At 41.5% G+C, this 27,228-nt stretch overlaps 2 protein-coding genes across 6 annotated transcripts in view; both read right to left on the bottom strand.

The window, feature by feature from the left end:
• The window catches only part of CORIN (corin, serine peptidase), a 256,736-nt gene extending 248,492 nt beyond the window's left edge, over positions 1–8,244 (bottom strand). Inside the window, 2 exon segments of the mRNA XM_045984999.1 lie at positions 7,934–8,136; positions 8,139–8,244. Of these exon segments, the coding sequence (XP_045840955.1) occupies positions 7,934–8,136; positions 8,139–8,244 (309 nt within the window).
• Positions 8,245–15,092: 6,848 nt separating this feature from the next.
• Positions 15,093–27,228, bottom strand: part of NFXL1 (nuclear transcription factor, X-box binding like 1) — a 75,951-nt gene continuing 63,815 nt past the window's right edge. For 4 of the 5 annotated variants that reach the window (XM_045997119.1, XM_045997122.1, XM_045997120.1 and 1 more), the window contains exons 20-23: positions 25,335–25,439; positions 20,967–21,053; positions 19,702–19,755; positions 15,093–16,624 (exon numbers count right to left, since the gene is read on the bottom strand). In XM_045997119.1, the coding sequence (XP_045853075.1) occupies positions 16,451–16,624; positions 19,702–19,755; positions 20,967–21,053; positions 25,335–25,439 (420 nt within the window). In that variant the 3' untranslated portion in view covers positions 15,093–16,450. Of the gene's footprint in view, positions 16,625–19,701; positions 19,756–20,966; positions 21,054–25,334; positions 25,440–27,228 lie in introns of those variants that run through there. The other variant, XR_006817375.1, reaches the window with a different exon arrangement.

The following is a 27,228-nucleotide window of genomic DNA, read 5'->3' as shown; positions in this document are numbered from 1 at the left end:
GGAGGATGGCTATCATGTGTACCAATCCTAGGAATGACAGGGTATCACTACCCTAGTCCGGGCTGGGATGAAGCCAATGAACCCCGTAACTGTCTAAGCTGATGGGAGTCAGACGGACACGGTCTCAAAACGGTCCTAGAAATGATGTTAACATTAGACCGTTAGTAAGGAATTAGTTTCCTATGGCTGCTGTAACCATTTCCCACAACACAAACTCATTCCCTCATAATTCTGGAGGTCGGATGTCTGCGGTCAGTTTCGCTGGACCAAACAAAGTCAAGGTGTCAGCAAGGCTCCTTCCTTTGGAAGGCTCTCAGGCGAGAATCTGTTTCCTTGCGTTTTCCAGTTTTTAGTCACTACCTATCTATAGGCCATGGCTGGTGGACCTTCCCGCATCTTGAAAACACCTCTCTCCAATCTCCACATGGACCGGCCATCTCATTGTTTGCTTCTCTGACTCTGACTCTCCTGCCCAAGGAGATGGGGATTACATCAGGTCCTCCCAAGTAATCCAGGATAATCTCCCCATCTCACAATCTTGATCAATCACATCTGCAAAGTCCTTTTTGCCATAAAAGGGGGCATTCATGGATATATTTAGGGGGGCACTATTCAACCTACCATATTCCATTTGGTCCGGACTACCCAATACGGTAGATGCTAGCTAGCCACGTGTGGTTGCTGAGCACAGACACTTGACCCATCTGAATTGGGATGTGCCATGAGAGTATTGAAATTTGAAGACTTATTATTAAAAAAAAAAGTAACATATTTCATGAATAATTTTTGTATGGATTCCAGGTTAAAATTATAAAATCCTAGGTACAGTGAGTTAAATAAATTACATTAACCTCAATCTGTTTCTTTTTTGCTTTTTCAAATGTAGCTACTTTTGTGGCCAGCATTATATTTCTAAGGGATGGCATTGGAAAAAAACACCACAAAGGAAGCAGGGTGATGTTAAATTCCAGTCGCTGTATTTTTTTCGTACTCACGAGGGAGCCCAGATGTAGAAAACAACATTTCTTCTTTCAGCCTTCTCTAGGGAGAGAGACTGATCACATAGAATTGAGATTTCAAATCAAGAGGGATATTATCTAGGGACAGGCACAACTAAATTCTCCACAGACAACAGAACCCCCCCCCCAAAAAAAAGGAAAAAGAAAAAAAAATTAGCAACTTGTATTTTTTTTTTTTTAAAGATTTTATTTACTTGACAGAGACACAGCGAGAGAGGGAACACAAGCAGGGGAGAGGGAGAAGCAGGCTTCCCATTGAGGAAGGAGCCTGATGCAGGGCTTGATCCTAGGACCCTGGTATCATGACCTGAGCCAAAGGCAGATGCTTAACAACTGAGCCCCCCAGAAACCCCCTAGCAACTTGTATTCTTATAAAGCATCTCCACAAAGCATTCTTTTACTGACTCCTTATTCACAACCCTCTCATGAGGGATCCTGTTCCCACTGTTCAGAGAAGGAAACCAAGTGGAGGGAAATGTACTTCTGGAGTCACCGGCAGCTAAATGATGAGTCCAGTCGGCATGCCTGAGCTAGGGCTGCATGAGCCTACTTCCCCGGCTTGGGTTTAACAGTTTAGTCAGGCTCACTCTACTTCCTGAGTTATTTTATAACCAGGCTTCCTACATTTCAGGGATCCAACAATTCTTCCTTTTTTCCTAAGAGGTTGGTTCCTTTACTACTCTGAACACATTTTTATTATTTTTTGTTTCTTAACAGAATACAGGGGTGGGGGGACCATTTAGGAAAATGATTTTTCTCCTGTGTCAGATTGCTCCTCGGCTATGCCTAGAGGCATACAGGGCTCCCAGCTTGATCCTAGGCCACCTACTGGAACCCCCAACCCCCATGACGGTCTCACCCCATTCTTCCCACCACCCATAAGTTGCATGCCTTGGTGAAATGCTTGGCTTGGACTTATAGCCAGAAAAGGTCCCGCTAGACAAATCTGGACTCTGGTGATCAGATTTCATCTGATCAGTCTGGGGAATGAATGGAAAATTCTGCACTTCGGCAGATGGTCACCGTAAGAAGAATCAGCAAAAAGACCCACAAAGAGAGAAGCAGACATTAAGGGCCACCAGGATAACTCTTCCCCAAATAGCCTTTCCAAATGTCAGAAAGAGAGGAGGGAAAGAAAGAAAAAAAGGGCACAATGCACTGCTCCTTTTCTCTGCTGCATTAACACTTCAGCTTTTAGATCTAGAAACCTTGGAGAGTATCTCATCCAAGTACCTCATTTTACCTGTGAGGACACCGGATCAAACAGGCTGACTTCTGTAGTCTCAAAGCAACTTAGGGTCAGATGAAGACTAGAACTCCCATTTGTGATTTCCTGTGTTTCTTCCACTTGGGCACAATTGTTCTGAATGATCACAGAGAAATAGATTAAGCAAAATAATACAGCTTTGATCTCCAAACCACACCCCAGAGGAGTGTCATCTTGCTTGTAGGATGCGGCTCTGAAATAGACCGGCAAAGGTGAGAATCAAAATAATCCTTGCAAATCCTTAAGGAAAGCACCACACTGGAGACCAATACACCTTCTGTCCATAAACCCCACATGGTCAGTTTGTCCAGAGATGGAACAGGCTCATCAGCTGAGTACTAGATGAATTAACTGGCTTGGGGTAGAGGACAAGAAGGCACAAAGCTTTAAACACAGGACCACATGGAGGACTGCAAGGTGGCTACATAGACACCGGTGTTCTGAAATGAACCATGGATTCCCTACCACTGGGCTCTCTCTCCCTGGCACTAGGCAGAATGAAGGCGAAGTGACTCACACTACTTAAACAGTTATCTCTCTGCCCTGCACTCCTGATTCTGTGTTCACTGCTTAGTTAGTAGCTAAGCTCCACACGTGCGTGAACCTTTGTGTTTTGTCCACTGGTGTACCCCAAAGCCTAGTACTGTGCCTGGCAGAGGAATCTTTGTGAGCAAACAGATCAATCTATTCTTCTTTTTGTCCTGGCTGTGTGGCTGATTCTCTTAAGTTGAAGTTATTTAGGTCTGGTACATGACTCTTAACCTCTCGGGATGTGATGGTGCCCTAGCCACAAAAATTCGCATGGAATGGTTTATAGAGATTTTTCGCTGCTCATGGGGTTCGGGAAAGCTCCACAGTAAGATTTCCTGGCGCTATCAACATTTACTATGCTCCTGTGACGCTTTTGCAGAATGACCTCATGGCTTTGGAGAGTGGCATGGTTCCCTTTCTCAGCTGCAGAAAGACCTTTCTATAAAAATCTCCCAACTGCTGGCAATAAAAGGTGTTCTTCAGACACTTTCAGCCTAAAGGCTCAAAGGGGTCCTGGGCTGAGTACAACGAATGGCACCAAAACGTTTTTGCCACTCCCCCCTATATTATCCGCCCAACTCCTCAGCCACACTGTTGGATGCCTGCCCTTTCTCCACAGGTGTCCTCCTGAGCTGCCCACAGAGTTTCAGCACTGATAACCGAATGACAACCTACAGAACTACCCTGCGTCTCCAACCAGCCCATCAAGCACTGAAACCGCGCTTGTCACCACCAGCTCTGACGGCGAGGACATGCAGAAATGAAGTGCAGGAGAGCACTCAAACAGCTGCTGGGAGGTGAGCGGATGGAGGCAACTGCCAGCAGGCTGAGCGGAAAACATAATTTACGGGCACCCTTCGGCAGAGCTCCGAGCTGAGCAAACACTGCTGCAGAGTGCTCAGGGATGAGGCAGAGCAGCCAGGGCTCTAGGACAGCAGTGGCTCTGTTTGAGCAAAGACAAAGAAGTCGAGGTTAGCGACAGGGCTGGGAATAGCATCAGGCTCAGGAAGGGGCAGGGGTTCCAGCAATCAGAGATGACCCATTCCATGTATTCCACGCCTGCCCACGTGGGAAGCAGACCTGATCTCCCATCCTGCACGTGACTATTTGTCTGTAAGAATAACCAACGCCGTAGACTCTACTTGGCATAAAGCGGGTTTAGCAAAGTCCCAGAAACAAAATCAGCCTCTAGGGGGTTAGGAATCCAGGCAGGGAAAGGATTACCTATCTTCATCTGTACGGTTTGAACCATGTCCCCTGACACTCGTGTCCACTGGAATCTCAGAATGTGACCCTTTTTAGGAAATGGGTCTTGCCTTTGTGCTTATTTAGGGTGAGGACATACTGAATTAGAGTTAGCCCTAAACCAAATATGATGTCCTTATAATAAGAGGAAAAAATACTGAAATGCAGGGAAGGACTAGGACCGCAGAATCTGGAGTGACGTAGCTACAAGCCAAGGAAAGCGGAGCATTGCCAGCAACCACCAGAAGCTAGGAAGAAGGAAGGATGGATTCTTCCATAGAACCTTCAAGGGACATGGCCCTGCTGACATTTTGATTCTGAACTTGAGTGAATACATTTCTGGTGTGTTAAGCCACGCAGTTTGTAGTTATTTGTTATAGAGCTCTTGGAACCCAATACAGCATCTACCCATCCTACCTAGTTCCAAATATGCCTCTGTACAGTCATCCATTCACAAATAATTAATAAGTACCAACTATGTACCAGGCATTCTTCTAGCCATGAACAAAAACCCAGAAATATCTCTGCCTATGAGAAGCTTCTCCCTGAGAGCAGGAGGACAGAGAAAACAATCAACATAAAGAGGTAAAATAAATAGTCTGTCAGATGGTGATAGGTTCAGGACTAGGTCCTACAGAATAAGGCAGAGGTGCTAGTTTCAAAGCTGAATAAATCGAACATTCCGTGGATCTGATGCAAACATAGGACCTCTAGTCTTTCACTGTGGTCATTCTTGTAAAAAATCAACATGTCAGGGCACAAGGGAGAGAGAAGAGGCTCCCTCTATTAGAGTTTTGGCTCTAAAACTAGGAAAACCATCAGCCATAAAACTCATTGTGAGGGAGAAGAATGATACATTAGCAAAAATCATCAAGGCTGAGGGGAGAATGACCAAGGACTCTGTGGTTCATCACTCACTGACTGATTTATAAAGGGATCCAGTCATTTACCATTCAGAAATGTCAACAAAACAGAAGTGACTTAGCAGTACAAAACCACTCCTTGGGAAGAAAAGAGACAAAAGGAGGTACTGGACAGAAAACCTGTATCATCCAAGAGCCTCATTAAATTATCACTCAAGTGAAAGAAAGTTCCAGAGGACATTCTGCATTGAAAACGATGTTTTATTGACATAATATGGTAATCATTGGTCACTTGAAAAGTGTCTAGTGAGACTGAAGAAGTGAATTTTTAATTCGATTTAATTTTGATGAATTCACATAATGACATTAATTTTAAGTAACAATGTGTGACCAGCAAATACTCCATTGAGGGCACAGCTTTAGACTCACAGAAGTGGGGCTGTGGAGAAAAGTCTGGCGTAGACTCATTGAGTCTGAGATGAGACCAGGTCTGTAAATAACAATAGGTTAGGGAGACCAGTAGTATGGGTAGTATTTCTAGGACTTACTCATTTCCTTAATCCTCACAGCATCCTTATAAATGGTTAGAAATATTCTCCCCATTTGCTAGATGAGGACATTAGGGTTCAACAGCAGCATCTGACTTGCCCAGAGCCTTGTCACTTTTAAGGGTTAAAGCCAGAGATTTGAATTTAGCTTAGACACCAGAATCCATACTCTCCTCTCCAAGGCACACAAGCTAACAGCATCTTTCATTCTTGTGACTTCTTTCTTTACTACCCTCATTGAACAGTCTAGAACACAAAAGCATGCACGTGTGTCTGTGTACACATGTGAGTGTCTGAGTAGATGTCATGGAACAGTCTGGAGGTTGCTTGAGTGCTTCCTGTGGATCCAGTGTTCCATTCAGGTCAGTGTACTTAAGCCAACCAGCCCCATCTTCCAAACCCTGATGGGGCAAACAGGATACACGGACGCATGCTTGTCAAATAACTTATTAAGGTCAAAGTGTCACATGAAACAAACCTTTCTCCCTTGGATCCCTTCAGGAAAATTCTGTATTGTAGCTTTCCTGGTCTTCAAGGAGCTCCCATTCCCCAGCAGTAAGACACTCAGAAACCCAATAGCCCTAAGACTTTAGGTCTTTATGTCAAGAGAGGCTAGAGGTGAGGGAAAGAGGAAAAATGAGCAACCGAGTACCTCACTAAGAATATGGAGATCTGAAAATACAGATTTTAGAGGATGGCGATGCTAACTATCTGGAGATAACAGGCTGCTCAGCTTCTCCCCCAACCTCCTTCCTGCCTGCCCCCCAACAATGGGGAAGGGCAACTGAGGGGCTTGAAGGAAAATAGAGCTAGCAAGTACTGAAACCCAGATGAAGGCCTGGTGGGAAAGGTGGCTTTTCCAAAATGAAACCCCAGCTGGTGTGTGATAGAAGCCTTCCAGACTAACCCTATTAAGATTACTGCAGCATTAAGAGGAAGGCTTCTGATGGAATTAATTATGCATCTTCTTAAAAAAAGGTTTCACTATGCCTGGAAATACACTCCGTGAGATGAATGAGGCAATTATTATTTGTCTCTTAATTTAACCTCCTGGAAGGTTAATAGAGGTTTCCATCATCGTAGTTGTAAGCCTATCCTGCAAGGAACTTTCTGGGAAGATGCCCCTTCCCCTAAATAAAGCTTTGCAGCATCTTGAGGTTTGGGGATTTATGAGATTTCACACCCAAATAGCTCTGAGAATAGTTCATCATCGTGCAACTCCCAGTGTCCTGGAAAGGATTCTATGGAAAACCTGACTGCTCTGCCCCACTCTCACACATGTCTACACAGACCTCTAGTCTAACCTGTCAATCCCCAGGAATCTGGTTTGGGGACTAATTTTTAGCATAATATCACAAAAAAAAACCTACTGGGGACCAAATAATACAAAAAGGCAGGTGAATGTATTGTGACTAACAAAAATTCATTTTATGACTTTAAAAAAATGCAGTGTTTCTTTGCATTCTCTCCAGGATATGCCAAAAACTAATGTTTTGCAGCATCTTTGATTTCAACACCTTCAGCTAAAACGTGTGTTGTTGGACAATGATCCTGACTTGGCTCCCCTTTCTGGTAGCAGTCAGACATTCCTTTGCAGTTTTGTTTCCATCAGTAAATTACTTTACAAAAACAAAAACAAACCAAAAAAACCCCCTACAAACTACAATGCGTATAGAAGCAGCCTTAGCCTTATACAAGAATGAGGCTTCATGCATTGTTCTCAGAGGCTTCCCTCGGGAGGAAAGCCCCACTTTCTGAACTGCGAGGACAGCTTCCCTGGGAATGCCTCGCCCGCAGCTGTCCTGACGAGATCGCAGCGCCCGGGGCTCGAGCTGGCAATGACCAACAGCGCTAAAACCACCTGCAGCGCCATCCACCCGCCCCGAGCCGGTGGCACCAGGAGCCGGGCACCCTCCACGGGAGCAGGGGAAGAGTCCCCACAGGATCCGACGCGACACCACCTCCCTCTCACTCGCTCAGCCCTCAGAGTCCCCGCCCGCAGAGAGGGACTCCGTGCAGGCGGGACCCAGAGGCAGTGAGCGGTCGCTGGGACCCTCCTGTCGCCGCAAAAGCAGCGCAGTCCTGAATCAGACCCTATTCCTGGGAATTCAGGCCAGTGAGGACCGTCCGTGATGCTCTTGCCTCCCTTTCCTCTCCCGAGCTAGGGGCAGCGCGGTTCCAGGACAAACCCGGCGCAGCTCTGAACCCGCGCCCCTCGGAGGCTGGCGCCCGGTGTGCCTCCGGCGGATTTGCGCCAGAGACAAAGTTTGCGCGCTGGGGGCGCGGGAGTTCCCGGCACGCTGCGAGCGGGACCGGTTATGGCTGCCAACGCTCAGAATGGGCAGTGAGCTCCAGGTACCAGCTCGGCATCGGGGAAGCGAGCCGAGTCCGGAGTCCGGGCTGTGAGAGGGACGGAGACCCGGACGCGCGCAGATGGAAAGCGGGCTGGGGGGCGCTTACGTCTGGGGCCTGCCGGGCTGCTGCGCAGTGCTCGCACAGGTCGCGCATCCGCGACGCTGGCTCAGCAGGGAAACTGGGGGCCCCCGAAGGGCTGGTCGCGACGGGTCCTGCGGCAGCCTCCCCGTGCGCCCATATGCCGCCCAGGCCACTCACTGCATGCAGGGCGCCGAGCCGAGGAGGGACTCGGTAGCAGACGTGGCGAGCCCCTGCCAAGGAGAGCGGGGTCCCCGGACCGACCCGGCTCTGACGCTGAAGGAAACTCTGCCCATGACCCTGCTAGGGTCGCGGACGCTCAGAGACCCCAGGAGCATCATGCGCCCGAGGACTGGTTGCAGGGAGCTCAGCTCCGGGCTGGGGAAGCCGAAGCTCACCGGACGGCGAGGGAGGAAGGTGGCGCGGAGGGACTAGGGCATAGGGGAGGGAGGGGCTGACCCTGAATTCACCCGGACTGAGAGGTCATTCGACCTGTTTGCGGGCTAGCGCGCTTGGTGGTGGGTCTTACCTGCTCCGCGGCCCCGGCTGGGCGGTAGCTCTCTTCCCGAGCCAGGGCAGGGGGCTGTTTCCTGGAGAACATGTCTCGCCTCTGGCCTCTCTTATCCTGGTGGCTCTTCTCTCCTCTTCGTGCCCCTGCAGGGATTGGGGGTGGTAGGCTACTAGGCACGCCTTGCTCCTCACTCAGGGAAGAGACAAGTTAAACTTCAGGGGACAGGGGCCCCACATTTTGTCTGCTCGACAGATCCCACCCGCGAATCACTCCCTCCCTCCCCTCCCGTCTTTGGGTCCCACCCATAAGAGCCTTAAGGGCAGATCCCTGCAACCCCACCTCTTCCCATTTAAAGTTCTTCTCGGGGGCAGAGGGAAAGCCAAGCGCAGGGCCGGTTCCCCCACCCCACCGGGGAGCACCCCACGAGGGCAGCGAGGGAAGGATGAGAATTCAAAGTTTGGGCTGTGGGAGACAGTAGTTGGGAGCAAAAGAGTAACTTCTCGGCTTACCCAAATCCTATCCCACCCTAGACCATTTTCTTTTAGCCAGAGCCTACCCAAGTAAAAAAATAACTGCAGGCACTGGCAATTAAAGGCCAAATTTGTTTTCTCAAAAAAGATTTAACGTTCCGAAGGCCGGCATTATTTGCATTAGGCAAACAGAAACTTGCCCTCTATTACATGTTACGTGAAGAAACTGCTTTTGCAAGATGCCAGAGACTTACTTTGCTGAGGCTGCACGATGCTGGAGAACCTCAGGCTGTTTCCATAGACCTGGGTGGCGATTTCCTGGGGAGGCGTCCACAGGCTGCAACTGAGGGGCCACCAATTCCCCTTTTCTGTCATTCACTAACATCCGCTCTCCAGACAGCGTCAAGGAGGGCACTGCACGCATTTACAATGGCAAAGATTACTTTACCGTTTGAAGCCCAAGACAATTGTCAAATGTATGGGGGGGAGGGGACAGGAGAATACATTGCATTTTTCTTAGAAATGAGTTTTCATCCAACTTCAGTGAGGATCTTCATAGAAATTTCAAGGATGACTCATGAGGTCATTGAATAAATCCATCCCCATTTTTCTGACAGGGGCCATGCACTGTCAACAAAGGATGCATCAGGCACCTGTTCCTTGAATATTATTGCTGGGTTGGGGTGAGGATGCATCTGTAAAATTGGGGGAATAATCAGTATTTTGCTTCTGAAATTTAAAAAAGTGAAGAAATATTGCATGTGTATAGTAAAACAGTGTTCCAGACACCGGACTTGAAATCCAGAATCTGACAAGTTTATCATAATTCACAAAATTTAAGCTGTTAGTATCTGAGCCAAGCTTTGTGCTGAGCACTGTACATGCATTCTCTCTTTTAGTTCTATCAACCACTTTCTGAGGTACTATTATTATGTTTACTTCAGAAATGAGAAAGATGTAGGGAGCCGAAGTAGCCAGCCTAAGCTAGCAAAGTGCTGAGCTGCCGACAACCGGAAGAAGTAATTGCAGGACCGTGTTCTTACGCAAATACTGCCTCATCAGTCCTCATCAGTGCAGGGACACCAGCCTGAAAACGAAGAGCCCAGTGGATTCTTCGGCCGCGTCTGTCTCAAGCGGATCTAAGCCACAGTTGACTCAGTTTGCAAAAGCAGGATGGGATTCGGCCCCGGCGTTTCTACAGGCATTCTGAAGACAAGTATGAATTTCTTTCACCTCCTTTCTCTTCCACTTTCTGCCCTCTGGTGGAGGTACCACAGGAACTGTGAAATCCAAGTGGCTCCATCAGTGGATTTGGGATGGCCAGGGCCGGTAGACAAGTGTCCCTCTCCCACCACTATACTCTGTTCTGGGGACTAAAGCTGCTTATATTGCTGGTGTAAAGTAAGAATTCCTTAAACATCTTTCCGGCAAAAAACAAAACAAAACAAAACCCCAACTAGTTCTCATTACCATTGGGCCAGAGTGAGTACTTAAGTATTGTTAGCATGAGAGTAAACAACTATTTTTCCATACTTTGTAACAAAGCTTTATAATGTAAGAAATCACAAAAATGTGAAAAGTCTCGTACTCTGACTATGCAGAGGGCCCACAGTAATCTTCAATGACCTATTTGAATTATTCCATTTGGAAAGTTTGCCACATTTGCTTTTCGGCTTAACGTGACAACCATCAGTTAGCTTCTTAAAATACTTTTAATTTCACAAGAAACATTTCTAGCCTTTTGAAATTTTTATTGTCTAGCCTGGTATCCAACTAATTAGATAATTTTAAAGAAGAAAATACAAACCTTGAAGCAATCTGTGGAAAAATCAACTTAAAGGTAGTGAATATACCTCTGGAAAGGGTGATTTTACAGATCAAACTTTGGTCACAGGCTTACAGGCCTACTTAGTGCTTAGTACTACAAATGAAGGAAATTTGAGAACAAGAAAGAGATTATTTTAAAGAAGCAGCCAGGGGCGCCTGGGTGGCTCAGTGGGTTAAAGCCTCTGCCTTCAACTCAGGTCATGATCTCAGGGTCCTGGGATCGAGCCCCACATCGAGCCCCACATCGGGCTCTCTGCTCACCAGGGAGCCTGCCTCCCTTCCTCTCTCTGCCTGCCTCTCTGCCTGCTTGTGATCTCTGTCTGTCAAATAAGAAATAAAAAATCTTAAAAAAAAAAAAAAAAGCAGCAGCCAGCATCCCAGGATGATAATAGGCAAGCAGTGGCTAAGACAGAGATGCTACCCGACGACATATTTAGTTATTCATTCAACTAATAACTTGTTTTGGATTTGCTAGCTGCCACATGAACAAAATAAGAGTTCCTGCCCTCCCAGAACTTTCAATCTAGTGGAATAAATACACTAAACCAATGTACACATCTATAAGCCATGGAAAGATACTTTAAAATGTGGGACTGGCTTTACAGAATTTAGAACGTAACCTTTTTAGCTGAGATCTAAAGATGCTGACTTTTTAAAAATATTAAAGAGCAAGAAGCAGGCAAACTGGAAGTTTACCTGTTGCAGGGAGGAGACAATTTTGTTTTAGTTTAAAAGAAGGAAAAAACATACCTCTATCTGCACCCTGAAATATTCTGCATATATTTAAAGTAGCCTGTGTAGACATTCTGTTTGCTGAATATATTACATCAATCCCCTCCTAATACGCCACAGCAACCATTTGGGAAGAAGTTAGTAAGAATTGGCCCAGAGAAAGTTCCAAAGGAATTTTTAGTGCCCTTGCACACCTAGTGCTGTTCCTCCCTTCCCCCCAACCAGGGTCCCTTACTGCAATTTGTCCAAATGCCCCTACCTTTGGCCAGCATTCTGCCTGGTCTATCCCAGGGATAGTGTCCCCTCAATGACAGTGACCGCATGGGCAAAAACTGAGGTGCCTCAGTTCACAACAGATTTCTGTTTCTCTGATTTATGAATCAGTTTGTAACAGAACTCTCAAAGTTATGAGATTCAGTCACATTTATTATTATGGCTAAGATTTTCTAAGCACCATGTGCCAAGTACGTCACAAAGTGACTTGCCTATTTTCTCAGTTTTTAATTCTTGAAACAAACCTAGTTTCCTCTGTTGTAAAATGAGAATGTCAGCTATGTGAGAGTTTTTAAAATGTAAAGTGCTTTAAAATAGTTGCAGACACAAAATAATAGGTAACGTTTATTGTCACTATTTTACAAGAGGAAACTGAGGCTCATAGAAGTTCACTAATTGCCCAAGATTTCACAGCTAGGAAGTGGCAGAACCAGAATTGGAGCGCAAGCAGTCAGGAACCAGACTGTTAACCCCTACCTTCTGCAGCACAATTACTGAGAGAGTAATGAAAAAGGCCCAAGGAGTTTACAGCCTAGAACTACACTGCGAATTCATTCATTCATCCATCAAATATTGAGCATTGTAGCTGAATACTGCCCCCCATCCACCCCCAAAATTTCATGTCCCTTTGCAACCTGAGATTATCACCTTCCTCATTGGGAAATAGGGTCTTTGCAGATGTAATTAATTAAAATGAGATTTTATTGACTCAGGGTGGACCCTGAGTGACCTCGTAAGAGACAGAAAAGAACACAGACGCAGAGAAGGAGGTCATATGAGGAAGGTGGTGAGATTGGAGTGATTACATTGACAAGCCAAGGACCGGTACCCACAACCAGAAGCTAAGAGAGAGGCATGGAACAGTTTTCAGTGTCCAGAACGAACCAACTCGCTGTCAGTTTGATTTTGGATTTCTGTCCGCCTGCACTGTGAGAGAATAAATTCATTGTTTCAGGCCATTCTGTTTGTGGTAATTTGCTATGGTAGCCCGAGGAAACTAATCCCAGAATCTACTACGTGGCTGGGCATTAACACTCTGGGGTTACAGCAAACAAAACCGCACTCCTGCCCTTATGGAGCTTCCGTTCTAGTGAAGGAGATGAGACAATGAACGACTACCTAATACACTGACAGGTATGGTGCTAGGAGGAAAAGATATTGCAAGACAGAGGATGGCCAGATGATGGTGAAAAGGAAAGTTCTCTCTAAAAGCGTTTTAACTCAGGGTGCCTGGGTGGCTCAGTGGGTTAAACCCTCTGCCTTCGGCTCAGGTCATGATCCCAGAGTCCTGGGATCAAGCCCATCACGGGGCTCTCTGCTCATCGGGGAGCCTGCTTCCCCCTCTCTCTCTGCCTGCCTCTCTGCCTACTTGTGATCTCTGTCAAATAAATAAAATATTAAAAAAAAAATTTTTTTAAAGTGTTTTAACTCAAACCAATCTGCGCTGTGGAATTACAGGCTCTATGTGGGTAATTCTTCACAGGACCCCATAAATACATGCCCCCACATTAACTGAAAAGAAAACTTAGCAAGAGGAGAAGCACAGCAAATAAGAGGCCTAAAGTTCCTCAACAAACCAAGATTCTGCAATACAGAAGAATGGTTTTCCAGGTGGACACCTGATCTCTTGTACCCTAAGAGCTTCTGGAGAGCTGAGGGTTCCCAGCTCCTCCCTGCACCCCCACATTCACTAGTGGGCGTTTCTTCCCTCGGTGCAGCTCAGCAACTTATAAGCAGACTCTAAGGCCCAGGGCGGTCTAATCACTGCCACTCAATACAGAGGCAGACAAGAGAAGAGACATAGCTGCCCTATGTCAACTCTAGCCCCAGAGCGTAAACATCTGCCTCACTTTCTAACACCCAGGGACGGGCAAATGTAACAGCTGGAGGAGACACCCGGGTCATCTGAAATAACACGAAGGGCCAAAAGTGCTTTAGGTCATCTTGAAACATTACATCTTTAAACGTATTTATCTGTGTTTAATGTTTTTAACATTCAGAGCCATGAAGTTCAAGCATCAGATTTCTTTGCGACAAGCAAATGTTTTTAATGTTTTGCTTTAATAAAGTTCCTCTAGCAATCTCAGCAAAGACTACACCAATTTATTTCAGATTATCTGAACTTCATTTGGACTTGAATAGTGGAGTGGAAGTAATTGAAATAGAAACACTAAGTGCTGATCAATCCCTGAAAGTTTAAGCTGAAGAACGAAAAATTTCAACATAAATGTGCCACAAATTTCAAACAGTAAGCTCATCCACCTTTTACAATGACACAAAATAAGTAGGAGGATAAGCCCATCACATTCACAATTTTATCTGTGTTGTTCCTAGTGGTTATTTGGTAACTTTTCCAGTCCTTCTCTAATTGGTACAGATTGAAGCAAAAAATGCCAAAATATAATGTTTATTTCCCTCAGAACAAATTTGTGTACATATTTAGGCCAAACTGAACTTCATTTTGACCTTGAAGAACTTATTTCCTCTATCTTGTCCCACTCAACACAGAACTATTTCTGCAGCTTCCTCACTCCTGCCACTCATTCAAGGGCATTCAAGGGCAGTGGGGAGCTGGAGCCCAGCATCAGCAGCACCTCTAGCCTGGGCTGCCTCCCAACCCACCTTCCTCCCCGGCCCCTTACAGTCTTGTCTCCACCAGCAGCCAGAGCCAGTCTTCTTAACAATCACAACTATTGCCCACTTAGAACCTTCCACCACCACCCACTGTGACTGGAAAAAACCCTAACTCCTCACCATGGTCTATGGGGTTTACAGACTTGGTACCTGCTACTTTCACTCCCTCATGGACTTCCCCCTCAGCTCTTTGAATGGATGTCATTCAGGATGTCAGTTCGGATGTCCCCATCTCAGGGGGACTTTCCCCATCTAAAGCAGCTAGTGACCTTTCACCCCTTTTTTAATCACTTTCTGTACCATTTCATTTTTAAATACCACTTACCACACATGAAAGGATGTCTATTTTATTGAGTTATCTGTTTCCTGCCTGCCCTCTTCTGCTCCTTAACAGCTCCGTAAGAGAAAGGATCACGGTTATCTCTAGGACCTACCAAGGTCCTATCTCTAGGACCTACCAAGTACCTACCAAGTACAAGTACCAAGTACCGAGGAAACATACCTGTTGATTAAATAGTGTGTGACTTCAGGTAAATTAATGAAGCAAATAAAAAAACAGTACTTAATTTATTATTCATTCAATCTCCTTTCTCTGCTCACTAAATTCTTCCCCACAAATAAGAACATAAGCCAGAACAGAAGCCCAACAAACAGATACGAAACAGGCTTCAGGCTTATTAGGCTGAAATTCTGAGATACATGCAAATAGCTCCCCAGGTAGACACTTAGTTGTTCAGTCTTTAATATTCATTTTAGAGTAAGGAAATGACTGGAGTGTAGCAGCTCTAACTCAGAGCTTCTGAAACACCAACCCAGGTACCCTAATGTTGAGAAAGGTAAAAAAGAAAAAAAATCTAAAGTCAAAACACAAATACCATAATGAAAGGAATGACTACCCTTTCATTTTAGACACTAGCTAACACTAGAAGAATAAACAGAACATTAAAAAATTTTTCATTAAAGTCAGCGAAGTTTAGAAATCCTTCTTTGTACTTCTGTTTAAAACGTACTTCTATTACTTTTTAGTGTCTATCAATAATTGTTTTGCATCAAGTATCAGAGATTTTATACAGTGATACTAATATCTAGCCTAAAATTATAGGCTCCTGAATATTTCGGATAATAGTAAATATTCAAGGTTACAAATTTGGTATGAAAAATTTTAATGAAAACAATCATATAAAAATTAAATAGCAAAACCATTTAAAATGACAATTCAAACAGATTTGGCTTACTGATATTTCTCTATCAGCTTGTTTTCATAAGAACTGATTATTTCCAGCTGAAATCTACTTACAGGATCATGGTAAGAAGAAATGAGAATAAGTATATAAAGCTCATAAGCCCTGTGCTCAGTTTCTATTGCTCATAAATACCAGTTTTTCTTTTATTATTACTTTGAAAAGACACATACAAGTTTTACAAAACATGCCAAACTTCAGTTAAATGCTTCTTACACAAGAAACAGCCACATGTGAGGAATCTAGCCCAGCATTTTTTAAAAAACAATTATATTTTCCTCTGAGGTACCTACAACATAAAAATTTATTTCAATAACTGATAAAAATTCCTCACTAATAAACCAATTTCTGGAATCGAATTATACAGCTTCAGGTTACAATTTAAGAGGTCTTTTAGAGAATAATTAAAGTACAAAGTTACACGATCAAGAAACCATAATCAAGAAAAGTACCTTTTAATAAGTAGCCACAACACTGTGACATATTCCTTTTACTGCACATATGGCTCAATTTCATTTTACTTTGCAAAAAACAGAAAGAAAGTTGGTGTGAAATAGTGAGTGAGACAACTATGTTAACACAGGAAGCACAATCAACTGACGTGTTACCCTGCCTAGGCTATGCCTTAGGAGGTATCTGACAATTTCGGTCATGCTTTTACTACTAAACAATGTTATATTGCCACTTCTAGTATGCTACTCAAGATAAAGCTTAAAATCTGTCCTTCTAACCAGAGCTGGAAGAGAATACACAGATGAATGTGAATATCTATGTTCTACAGTATACACTTCCTAATATTCCAGAGTGAATAACTTATCTAAATCCAATCTGAGGTATATGACCAGATCAAACTTTTTTAAGCCACATCACGGGCTATGTACCATGCAAACGCTAAAACCACAACTGCACATGCTGGAAGGAGATAGTATTTGTATTTCTGCCATAGCGTAAGCTCAACTGCCACTTCATCTCTTTTCCTGTTCTTCTTCCGACGACCTTTCAGTCTGTTTTCAAAAGCCTCCAGTTCAGCCTAAATCAAAAACCAAAACAGTATCATTTTTATTAAAATTGATACATACATTGACTTGAAATTTTCCACTGAGATGAAAATAAATCAATGTGCCAAATGTTTTAATAGCAATAGTAGATAGTAAATATATTGATTTGATTTTTTAAAAAAACTCTCTCCATCATGGACTTGTATTCAACAAATTCAGAGTTTAGGTAAGCAGAAAGGGAAATGGGGAGTAACAAAAGAGATTATTTCAGACCATCAGCCTGACTTTGACACTATTTATTTATTTACAGTTAGTTTTTTTTAAAGGTTTTATTTATTTGAGAGAGGGAGAGAACACAACTGGGGGTGGGAGGTGGTGGGAGGAAGGGGCAGAAGGAGAGGGAGAAGCAGACTCCCTGCTGAGCAGGGAGCCTGATGACAATGACAACCAGAGGACTTGATCCTAGGGCCCTGAGATCAGGACCTGAGCAGAAGGTAGACACTTAACCAACTGAGTCATCCAGGCACCCCTGACACTATTTAAATATAGAAACATCTGATTAAATCAGGGCACCCTAAATACAGACATTAATTTTATACATCAACACCATTAATCTACTGAGTTTCTATAATACACAGCTTCTAGCAAGTGCCAAGAGATGCCCAGTGAGAATAAAAATACCTATAATTCTATTTTTTTACAATGCTGATAATAGACATTAATGGCTCGTTTGAAAGAAATTCAAGTGAGTAGGAAAAAAAAACCTGCAAGATTATCTTTATCAAATATATTTAAAAACAAAGTAGAAATTCTTCAGGGGAAAATGCTTCATGCTTTAAATCAAAATGACAATTTTAGAAAGTAGAATTCTGCAAAAACTGGTCCTAAGAAAGGATAACTGGATGATATTTATCATAAAATGTGGACTTTTATTCTACTGCCAAGAATTTACTTAACTTTATACAGGATAAGGTAACATGATACACTACAGTGCATTGGAACTAAAACATGATAGTCATCAACTAAAATATATATATAATATCCATGCAAGATTTTGTAATTATTTAACAGAAGGAAATATAAGTTAACCCTTAAGGAATGCAGGGGTCAGGGGTGCTGACCCTACACACAGCTGAAAATCCATATGTAACTTTTGACTCCCCAAAAAGTTAACTACCAATAGCCTACTGTATTGGTAGGTATTGGTATTGACTGGAAGCCTTACCAGTAACAGTAGATTAACATGTATTTTGTACATTGTATGTATCATATACTGTGTTCTTACAATAAAGTAAGTTAGGGAAAAGAAAAACATTACTAAGAAAATCATAAGAAGGAGAAAACACATTTACAGGACTGTACTGTAGGAAGCTACATGTCGAAAAGAAGCTACATGTAAGTGGACTCCCACAGCTTAAACAGATTAAACCTGTCGTTCAAGGGTCAATTATACAAACTTCAGTAAACACATCCATTACTTTGCCCATAACCATATTTGAAGATGTCCTAATCCAATACTTAATTAACACATTCATTCTTCAATGAACCAAAATGTCAGAATATTTTCAAGCTGTTGTTGAAGTGGAGAACAAGATCAATTCATTAAAAGCAGCCAAACTTGAGAACTGACACAGTAAAATAACTAATGCTTTAATAATGACCCACAGTCACCATTTATAGTTTAAGTTATGTTCTATACACTCTGTTTAAAAGGTCAGTAAATAGGGAATATATTTAAAATTTCCATCCAAATGGTTTATAAAAAGGGAAAGAAGGTTTACCCTTAACTGCCCCTAATAAGTTTATCTCCCAGGATTCTAGTTAATCCATGTTTTAGTGAACTAGCTCTGATAACTTATTTTGGAATATTAGGCAAATTAACTTTTTAGAACCATTTAACATCAGAGGTCATTTTAGCCCACCTTTATTGCTACCTAAATTGTTTCCAATGTCTTCCCCTGAAGTCCCACAAATTTCAATTTCCTCATTCAAAAGGCAGCAGTCTGCATATAATAATATAACCTTCTTGCTAAGTATAAGCATCTCAAAATGCAAACTGACAAATAATTATATGTCACTATTAGAAAGTTAAACCACTCTTTGGAGTACATGATCAATGTGGTATTTGAGCAAACAGGGCATTAGGAATGTAGTTGTTATCTGCTATATAGCAAAGAACAGACAATAAGCCTGCATTTAAGAATCTAAAAGAGAAATAAGACAATATATCGTTGAAGTAAATGCATTGGTTAAGAAACAAAACACTCCTGGGGCGCCTGGGTGGCTCAGTGGGTTAAGCCGCTGCCTTCGGCTCAGGTCATGATCTCGGGGTCCTGGGATCGAGTCCCGCATCGGGCTCTCTGCTCAGCAGGGAGCCTGCTTCCCTCTCTCTCTCTGCCTGCCTCTCTGCCTACTTGTGATCTGTGTCTGTCAAATAAATAAATAAAATCTTTAAAAAAAAAAAAAAAAAAGAAACAAAACACTCCTTTTTACAGACAATCTGCAAGTCATCAAAAGAGAACTCAAATACTTTTAGGTGACTGAAGACATGGGCTCCAGGAGATGCCTTAAAATGGAAGCTGCTGAGCACCTGGGTGGCTCAGTGGGTTAAAGCCTCTGCCTTCAGCTCAGGTCATGATCCCAAGGTCCTGGGATCGAGCCCCACGTTGGGCTCTCTGCTCAGCAGGGAGCCTGCTTCCCCTTCTCTCTCTGCCTGCCTCTCTGCCTACTTGTGATCTCTCTCTCGGTCAAATAAATAAATAAATAAAATCTTAAAAAAAAAAAAAAAATGGAAGCTGCCACACTCCAACCCCCACCCACCAACCAAAGGAGGAATGAAAACTTTATCACTGGAGAATGGATGAGACTGGCAAGGAATTAAATTTGGGAATCTACAAAATATCTGGGAATATACAAGATTGCACGCCTCTTCAGAGGCTCAGCATACTTGAGGTGAAGTGATTGAGTGGCTAATTTTTGTTTTGTAGGAACTATACTATTTTCAGTCCGGGGAACAGTTGACTGGCTCCTGGTTTGTATGTGAAATAAACCTTGCGTTTGCATAAAAACTAACAATGATACAAAGGACATAAATATTTTGTTTAGTTACCTGTTGTTTTCGTTTTTCTTCCTCAAGAGCAGCTTTGGCTTCTGCCTCTTTTATCTGTTTATAGATATTTAAAGGTTAATTAACACTGTAATCATCAAATTTTATTTAGAATTTTAACATCTTCTCACCCAGGATCCACTAACCCATAATAAGTTTTGGTAACTTTATATTGGAAATTACCTAAAGACATGTAAATGTTATACTGAGAAGTGTTACTAAGGTTCTAATAGACTGTGAGATGAGGGGAGGGATAGTGTTAGCCTTTATATAAACATATCAGCTTAACAACTTAATAGATATTAGATCACAATTCAAAGAGTTACAAAACTGCAAAACGAAATAGTGTTCAAATGGATTTTTTTTCTCTTAAGTTACCATACTAAGTCTATAATAAATTATTAAATACCACTCTTTTTCTAGAGTTGAAGTTGACCATTTTCTGTAAATACCCTATCTGGAAGAGAATCCTCAGTGTTAAGCAAAATCAAGAATTTATTCATCAGTTGAATTGATGGAAGGAAATAAGGACACTAGAGGTAACCCAAACAGCAAAGAACTCCAAAATCTTACTTTGCATTATTTTATTTAACCTAACTTTCAGGAGGCTTACAGTAACATTACGATGAACAACTGTTCTAGAGCATATACACGAACTGGTACAAGGATAGAAAAAATGTAGCATAAACTAAAGAGCACACTTGGGGATTCAAAATAGGCCTATAAAACGAGGCTTTCTTGGGGCACCTGGGTGGCTCAGTCTGTTAAGCATCTGCCTTCAGCTCAGGTCATGATCCTGGGGTCCTGGGATCAAGTCCCCCATCGGGCTCCCTGCTCAGCAGGGAGTCTGCTTCTCCCTCTCCTCTCCACTTATGCTCTCTCTCTCTCTCTCTAATAAATAAATCAATCTTAAAAAAGAAAAAAACTAGGTTTTCTTACAAAAGCAAAAAAGATGAGATTTTGAGTTCCTTGTAATAAGCACATAAAGTAATGCACAAAATAAATAGGAAAAGGCCATTAATTGGCACATTAAAAATGGCATTTGTGGGCACTTGGGTGGCTCAGTTGGTTAAGCATCTGACTCCTGATTTCTTCTCCGGTCGTGATCTCAGGGTTGTGAGATCGAAACCTGCATCGGTCTCTGCACTCAGTGGGGAGTCTGCTTGAGATTTGCCCTCTCCCTCTGCCCCTCCTCCCAACGACCCCAAGCTCGCTACACCCTCTCTCTAAAATGAATAAATAAATCTTTAAAAAATAAATGGCATTACCTCAGATGCTTTCCGCTTCATTTCCTCGCATGTTGCATCACATTCTATTGAAATCTGATTTTCACGTACTTTGTTGCACTGCAATTCCTACAAATAACATTTTTTTAAAAATTTGACTTTAAAATGTTTTTCCCTCAGAGTCCTAACTGTATGTCATAAAAAAGCAAAATATCTGACAGGTTAAGGTTATGCATATTATTTAAAAGTCATGTTCATGAATATTTAATGATAATATGGTTACAAGCATTAAATGTCTTGATTCGAACAGTGATCACTCCTTTATTTCCTCCTAACCAGAAGGAAGTGAATATCATAAAATTAAGTTATCTGCTAAGAGCCACTATCAACAACCCAGCATCAATTTCCTTTTCATTCTTTATTTTTCTTTATTGTTTTGTGCTATAAAATGCTCCAGAATAGTGCCAACCAATGCAGCTTTCTGAGACAATAAAACTGTTCTGTATCTGTGCTATCCAACAGAGGAACACTGACTACACACGGCTACTGAAAACTCAAAATGTGGCCAGTGAAATCAAGGAGCTGAATGTTTACTACTATTTCATGTTGATTCATTAAAATTCAAATTTAAATAGCTGTATGTGGGCCAACAGGTACATGCAAATGTGCTCAACATCATTAATCGCCAGGGAAATGCAAATCTAAACCACAATGAGATAATCAACCCACAACTATTAGAATAACTATAAATGAAAAGCCAATAGATAACAGATGTTAACAAGAATATAGGGAAAAAAAAAAGAAATCTTGGACAGTGTTGTTGGGAATGTAATTGGTATTGCCAGTATGAAAAACAGTATGGGGGCTTCTTAAAAAAATGTCAAGTAGCTCTAGTAGTATAGGTTCTAGCAGTCTTGCTTCCAGATATATATCCAGGAAATGAGAAGAGTATCTAAGAAATCTCTGTGCTCCAACGCTCACTGCATCATTATTCACAATAGCCAGGATACGGAAACAAGGTATGTATCCATCAGTGGGTAAACGGATGAAGAAAACATGATCTGCCCACCTATCAACCTGTAGTGGAACATTATTCAGCCATAAAAAAGTTGGAAATCCTGCCATTTAGAGAACATGGATGACCATGGAGACAAGCAAGTAAGTAAAATAAGACAGATACAGACACACAAATATTCTATCATCTTACTAATATGTGGAATCTAAAAAATTAGAACTTAGAAAAGCTAAGAAGGGAATGGAGATTGCCAGGAGCTTGCAGTGAGGTGACGTGTGGAGAAACTGGTCACTGGGTACAAATTTTCAGTGATAAAATGAGTAAGTTCTGAGGAATCTAATATACAGCATGCTTGCTATAGTTAATAATATTGTATTATATACTTTAAATTTGCTAAGAGAGCAGAATGTGTTGTCACCAAGAACTGGTAACCAGGCATTAAATGTTAATCAGCTTGATGCTGTAATCATTTCATAGTGTGTATGTATAGACGATCATCACATGTGCATGTTATATATATACAATTTTTGTCAACTGTGCATCAATAAGGCTAAAATATATTCAAATAAATAAACAGCCACATGTGGCTAATGGCTACCAACTCATGCAGTTCTAGAGAATTTTCTGGAGAGCTACAAACTTTCCTCTCAACCATTAAATTTCTTAAAAAGTTTTAAAATTTTAAAAATTGGTCTAAAGCTTTTGTTTACACTTCATTGTCTCCTTAATGAAACAATAAAAACCTTATCTACTCTTTTCTTGATGATGTGACATCAATCCTATAATCAATTTGTGAACTACTCGAATAAGTGGTCCTTATTTTAAAGTCCTAGAATTTGCCTAGATGTTTTAGCTACCTTTTTTTGCTGCCAGATATCACTTTTGCTCTAAGTGTGCCTATTTGTATCAATTTCTCCTTTCTTACCACACTCTCAGATACTAATTGTTTTTAGTTCGAATTTACCAGAGTTAAGATATATGATCATCAAATCCTAATGAGCAAAGTACATATACCATGAAAACACTTCATAGCATGGAATTTTATTACTTAGGGTTTTTTCCCACCACTTCAGTTCTTCATTTTTGGTAAACAGGGTCCTCCATGGATAGTCAAGACAAAGGAACAATAACATATACCAACATAGACAATAAATATTATATTTGCAGATATTAAGTCTATCAGCCTGGAAGAATGAACCCACCTTCCCTCATTCAAAAGGTATTTATAAGAGCACCTATTCCATGCAAAGCACTGTGCTAGGGACAAGGGACACAATAAGAAAAATAATATAATAATGTAAGTAGTAAATGAATACAACAGCAGCTATTAATTATTAACATAATAATCACTGTACTAAATGCTATGTAAGCATTACCTCTTTCATTCCTTTCAATAAATCAATGTATAAACTCTATTTAACGGATGAGAAAAGGTTACAGACATCCTTAGAATCACAAAGCTTTTAGTCATGAACCTAGAATAAAGAAAACCAAGGAAAAATAGCATCGAAGTCTTCCCAAGAGTCAGGGGAACGAAGACCTTCCCAAACAAAGAAATGCTCGCACTAAGTACTAGAGCAGGGTTCCAGTAAACAGAACGGTAAAGGAGAAAAACTTTGTATTTTACAGGAAAGAATGTCTACATTGCCACAGATCAGAGGGGAGTATATCATATGTGTTACGGCACTTAAGTATCAGAATCATAGAGACAACTGCTAGAGGATGACAGTGCAGACAAGTAGGCAAAGGTATCATCACAGATTCCTTTGAATGCCAAGCCTGTATGTGCATACATACAGTTTCTTTTAAATGTGTGTTTCTTCCCATAAGTGATGAAGAACCACTGAAAAACTTAGATTAGGGATGTAGTATGCCTGGAACCAAGGAAATCTGTTACGAAGCTGTTCTCAAAATCTAAGAATGAGCTGTTGCCAAAGTTCTAGTGGGTTGCAATCTGCACTTGGATAGTAACATGAAATGAGAGGAAATCTGAGAGATATCTCAAATTAAAAATGGCTTGACTAAGCATTGATTTTCACATAAAGATGGTCCAATTTAGGAGCACCTGAGTGGCTTAGTTGGTTAAGCATCTGCCCTCGGCTCGGGTCGTGGTCCCGGAGTCCTGAGATAGAGTCTCGCACTGGGCTCCCTGCTCAGTACTCTGCCCTTCACCCTGCATGTGCTCTCTCTTTATCTCTTGGATAAATAAATAAAATCTTAAAAAACAAAAACAAAGAAACAGAAAAATGGGGTCCAATTTAAATATCTAAAACCCATGGACTCAACTCCAGAAGAGATCAGGCTACACATTTAAATTCAGAAGTCACTAGCCCAGGAGGTGACAGTAGGAGCTGTGAAAATAAATGAAAATCAAAGATCCTCAGTAAAAGCAGAAGATTCTCAAATATTTGTTGGATGGATGAATGTAAGAGAGAATTTAAAGAAAAAGGACTAGCTTTAGGGGATGACTGTAAGGACATGAAGACAAAAAGGAGCTGCAACTTCAACCAACACAGAAAAAAATCAGAAGTTGACAGTATGAACAGGGAAGTCAAGGAAAAGGAGAACTGAAAACAAACCACTCAGCCACCGACACTGAGCACCACTGAGATTTCCTTTGTAAGCTTACATGAACAGTGGCAGATTGCCTCCGCCAAGCTTTCCTTTTTTTAAAAAAAAGATTTTATTTATTTATTTGACAGAGAGAGAGATCCCAAGTAGGCAGAGCAGGAGGCAGAGGGAAGGGGAAGGAGGCTCCCTGCTGAGCAGAGAGCCCAATGCAGGGATCGATCCCAGGATCCTGAGATCATGATCTGACCCGAAGGCAGAGGCTTAACCCACTGAGCCACCCAAGCGCCCCATCGCTGACCTTTCCAGTCGTTAGTGTTGCCCTCTTAATCTTTCATCACCACTATTTTATCTTAAAGTGAATTCTCTCCAAGTTTGTTATTTTCTAACATTGTAAGGCTATGCATGTGAAGTCTCTTTAAGCCTATGTTTTCACAACTTAATACTGAGGGCAAAAACTATTTCATAAACAAGAGTAACAAAGGTTTAATTCCAGACCATTTCTTAAACCATGAAACTCACTTTATTACTCACATTGTGTTTCTTATACAAAGACCTCAAATCTTGAGCATATTGATTCTATCCAAAAAGGGGCACTGAACTTGATTCCAATACAAGACAAAGTTCTTTTATGAATAAATTACAGAAAACTGGATTGCCAAACAAAGCCAATTTTTAAAATATTTACAGAAATAGATAAATAAAATAAATAAAATGATTCTAAAAAATAAGACCTTGAAATTCAAAAGGCAAAAAGCCAAAGAACTACCAAAACACAAAGAAAATTTTTATATAAAAAAGTATTTTCAATAACTTAAAATATTTACCTTTTTTATTCTTTTACAAGGACATCTAAGTTTTACCTTCTGGTTGCAATTAAAGGGACATTCACCAGGATGACACATCTCTTTGCATCTGTGACCACAAGGAAGCTACAATAAAATCAAAATAAGGCAATTACATATTTACCTTCTAGTCAGACTCTGCAAATTCCCCTTCTTCCAACAACTATTTTGAGAGAGAGTCTATTACACTAGGGTCAATCAACCCTCGATAATCATCTAATTTTTAACTTTTTTCTTTTAGATATAAATTACTTTAATTACATAGAAATGTTAAATATTCTCCCCAGTTCCACTCCAAGAGTGTATCTTACCTACAAACTACCGGGGCTAGTTACAGCCATGTGACTACGTTTTGGCCAATGGAACTGAAGCACGAGTGCTTTTGTACCTTAAAGCATTTTGAGACCACACATCCATGTTCATCCCTTCTCAGTGTGCTCTGAATGGTGACATTTAAACCAACAATGGAAACCATGTGTCAAAGAGAAGCAGCGTTCCCTGGTTTACTTGGGTTCCTGAATGACTACCTGGAGCAGTGAGAACACATCTACCTTACACAGTTATATGAGAGAGAGAGAAAAACCTTTCTTGTTCTTAAGGCATTGTATGGTAACACAACTGCTTAGCCTTTTACTCTAAATCATTTCTCTTCGCCACTACATATCACAACATATTATAGAGGCAGCCAAACCACTCAGTAACTGCCAAGATGTCTACATGCTCCTGTCTTTACTTATTTACTGTCTTCTTATCCTAGTCAAGCTTTCAGATGAAACGTTCTGACCTTCTTTGTATTCAAATGTTATCCAAACTTCAAGAAATGGCTCAAATCACTATAGAAGCATGACAGGAATTTGTCTATATTTAAACAATAATAGTAATTATGTAAGAAATTTATTTCTAAACTATTGTGAAATTGCTTGTATGGTCTTAAAGATGTTTGGACACCTCATGGTTATGTGTCTCCCTAATCAGACTGGGAATAAAAGATACCACTGGTTACTGGTTAAATTCCAAAGTCAGGCTGCTTGGACCTGAAGCCCAGCTTCCCTCTTTACCAACTGTGAAACCCTGGGCAAGTCCCCTGACTTTTCTGTGCCTCACATATAAAACTGGGAAGAGTAACAGATTTTGCATAGCTGTCCTGAGGATTAAATGTGCTCGATATATTTAGCTATTATAATAAAATATTTAGCTATATAGAATAGTAAGTTAGTGGAGGGCAATGGTCTTCTATTTCTTTGTATCTCTTATACTCATTAACAAAGACACCTTATAAATAGTGGGCACCGTAATAAACATTTGAATTCTTCAACTTTTGATCTTTATGATTCTGCAGATTGATCCTTCCAACTATTAACTCTACTCACTCTAAAAAAATTCTTAGGTTTTTTCCATTGCCTTTAGTGTCTCTCTTACGTGCAATTAGATTTCTTCCTCTTTCATTTTAAACTGAGACATACCAAAACTAAATTTGGACCCTCAGTCTACATTTTCATCAATCTCATTGTAGGGCTGAGCCGCTGGCATGAGTTCCACACTAGCATTCCTGGATCATTTCAGTTTTGTTTCTGTCTATACCTACCAAGGCCCCCAACACCACTTAATAAGCTCAGTATGTTTTACTATCAAATACCTGCCTCACAGGGCTGTTTAAAGTCTTTGTCTCCTCAACATCATTCCCACTTTCATTCCTGCTAGTGCCTCTAGCCTGACTTCATGAAGAAAACAAACATTTGGCATCATCTGGCCACCTGGCCTCTCTTCTCAAAACATGTCCCTGTGGCCTCTTGTTCTTTCTTTAATCTGTGACATAATTACATCAGTCATCTTCTCTAAAAGTAACTAACCAGTCTACTTTCAATCAATAATTTTT

The sequence above is a fragment of the Meles meles genome, chromosome 2 (assembly GCF_922984935.1).
Source record: "Meles meles chromosome 2, mMelMel3.1 paternal haplotype, whole genome shotgun sequence".
Lineage (NCBI taxonomy): Eukaryota > Metazoa > Chordata > Mammalia > Carnivora > Mustelidae > Meles > Meles meles.
Note: the sequence above shows the minus strand (reverse complement) of the source record. Positions and strands in the feature narration are given on the sequence as shown.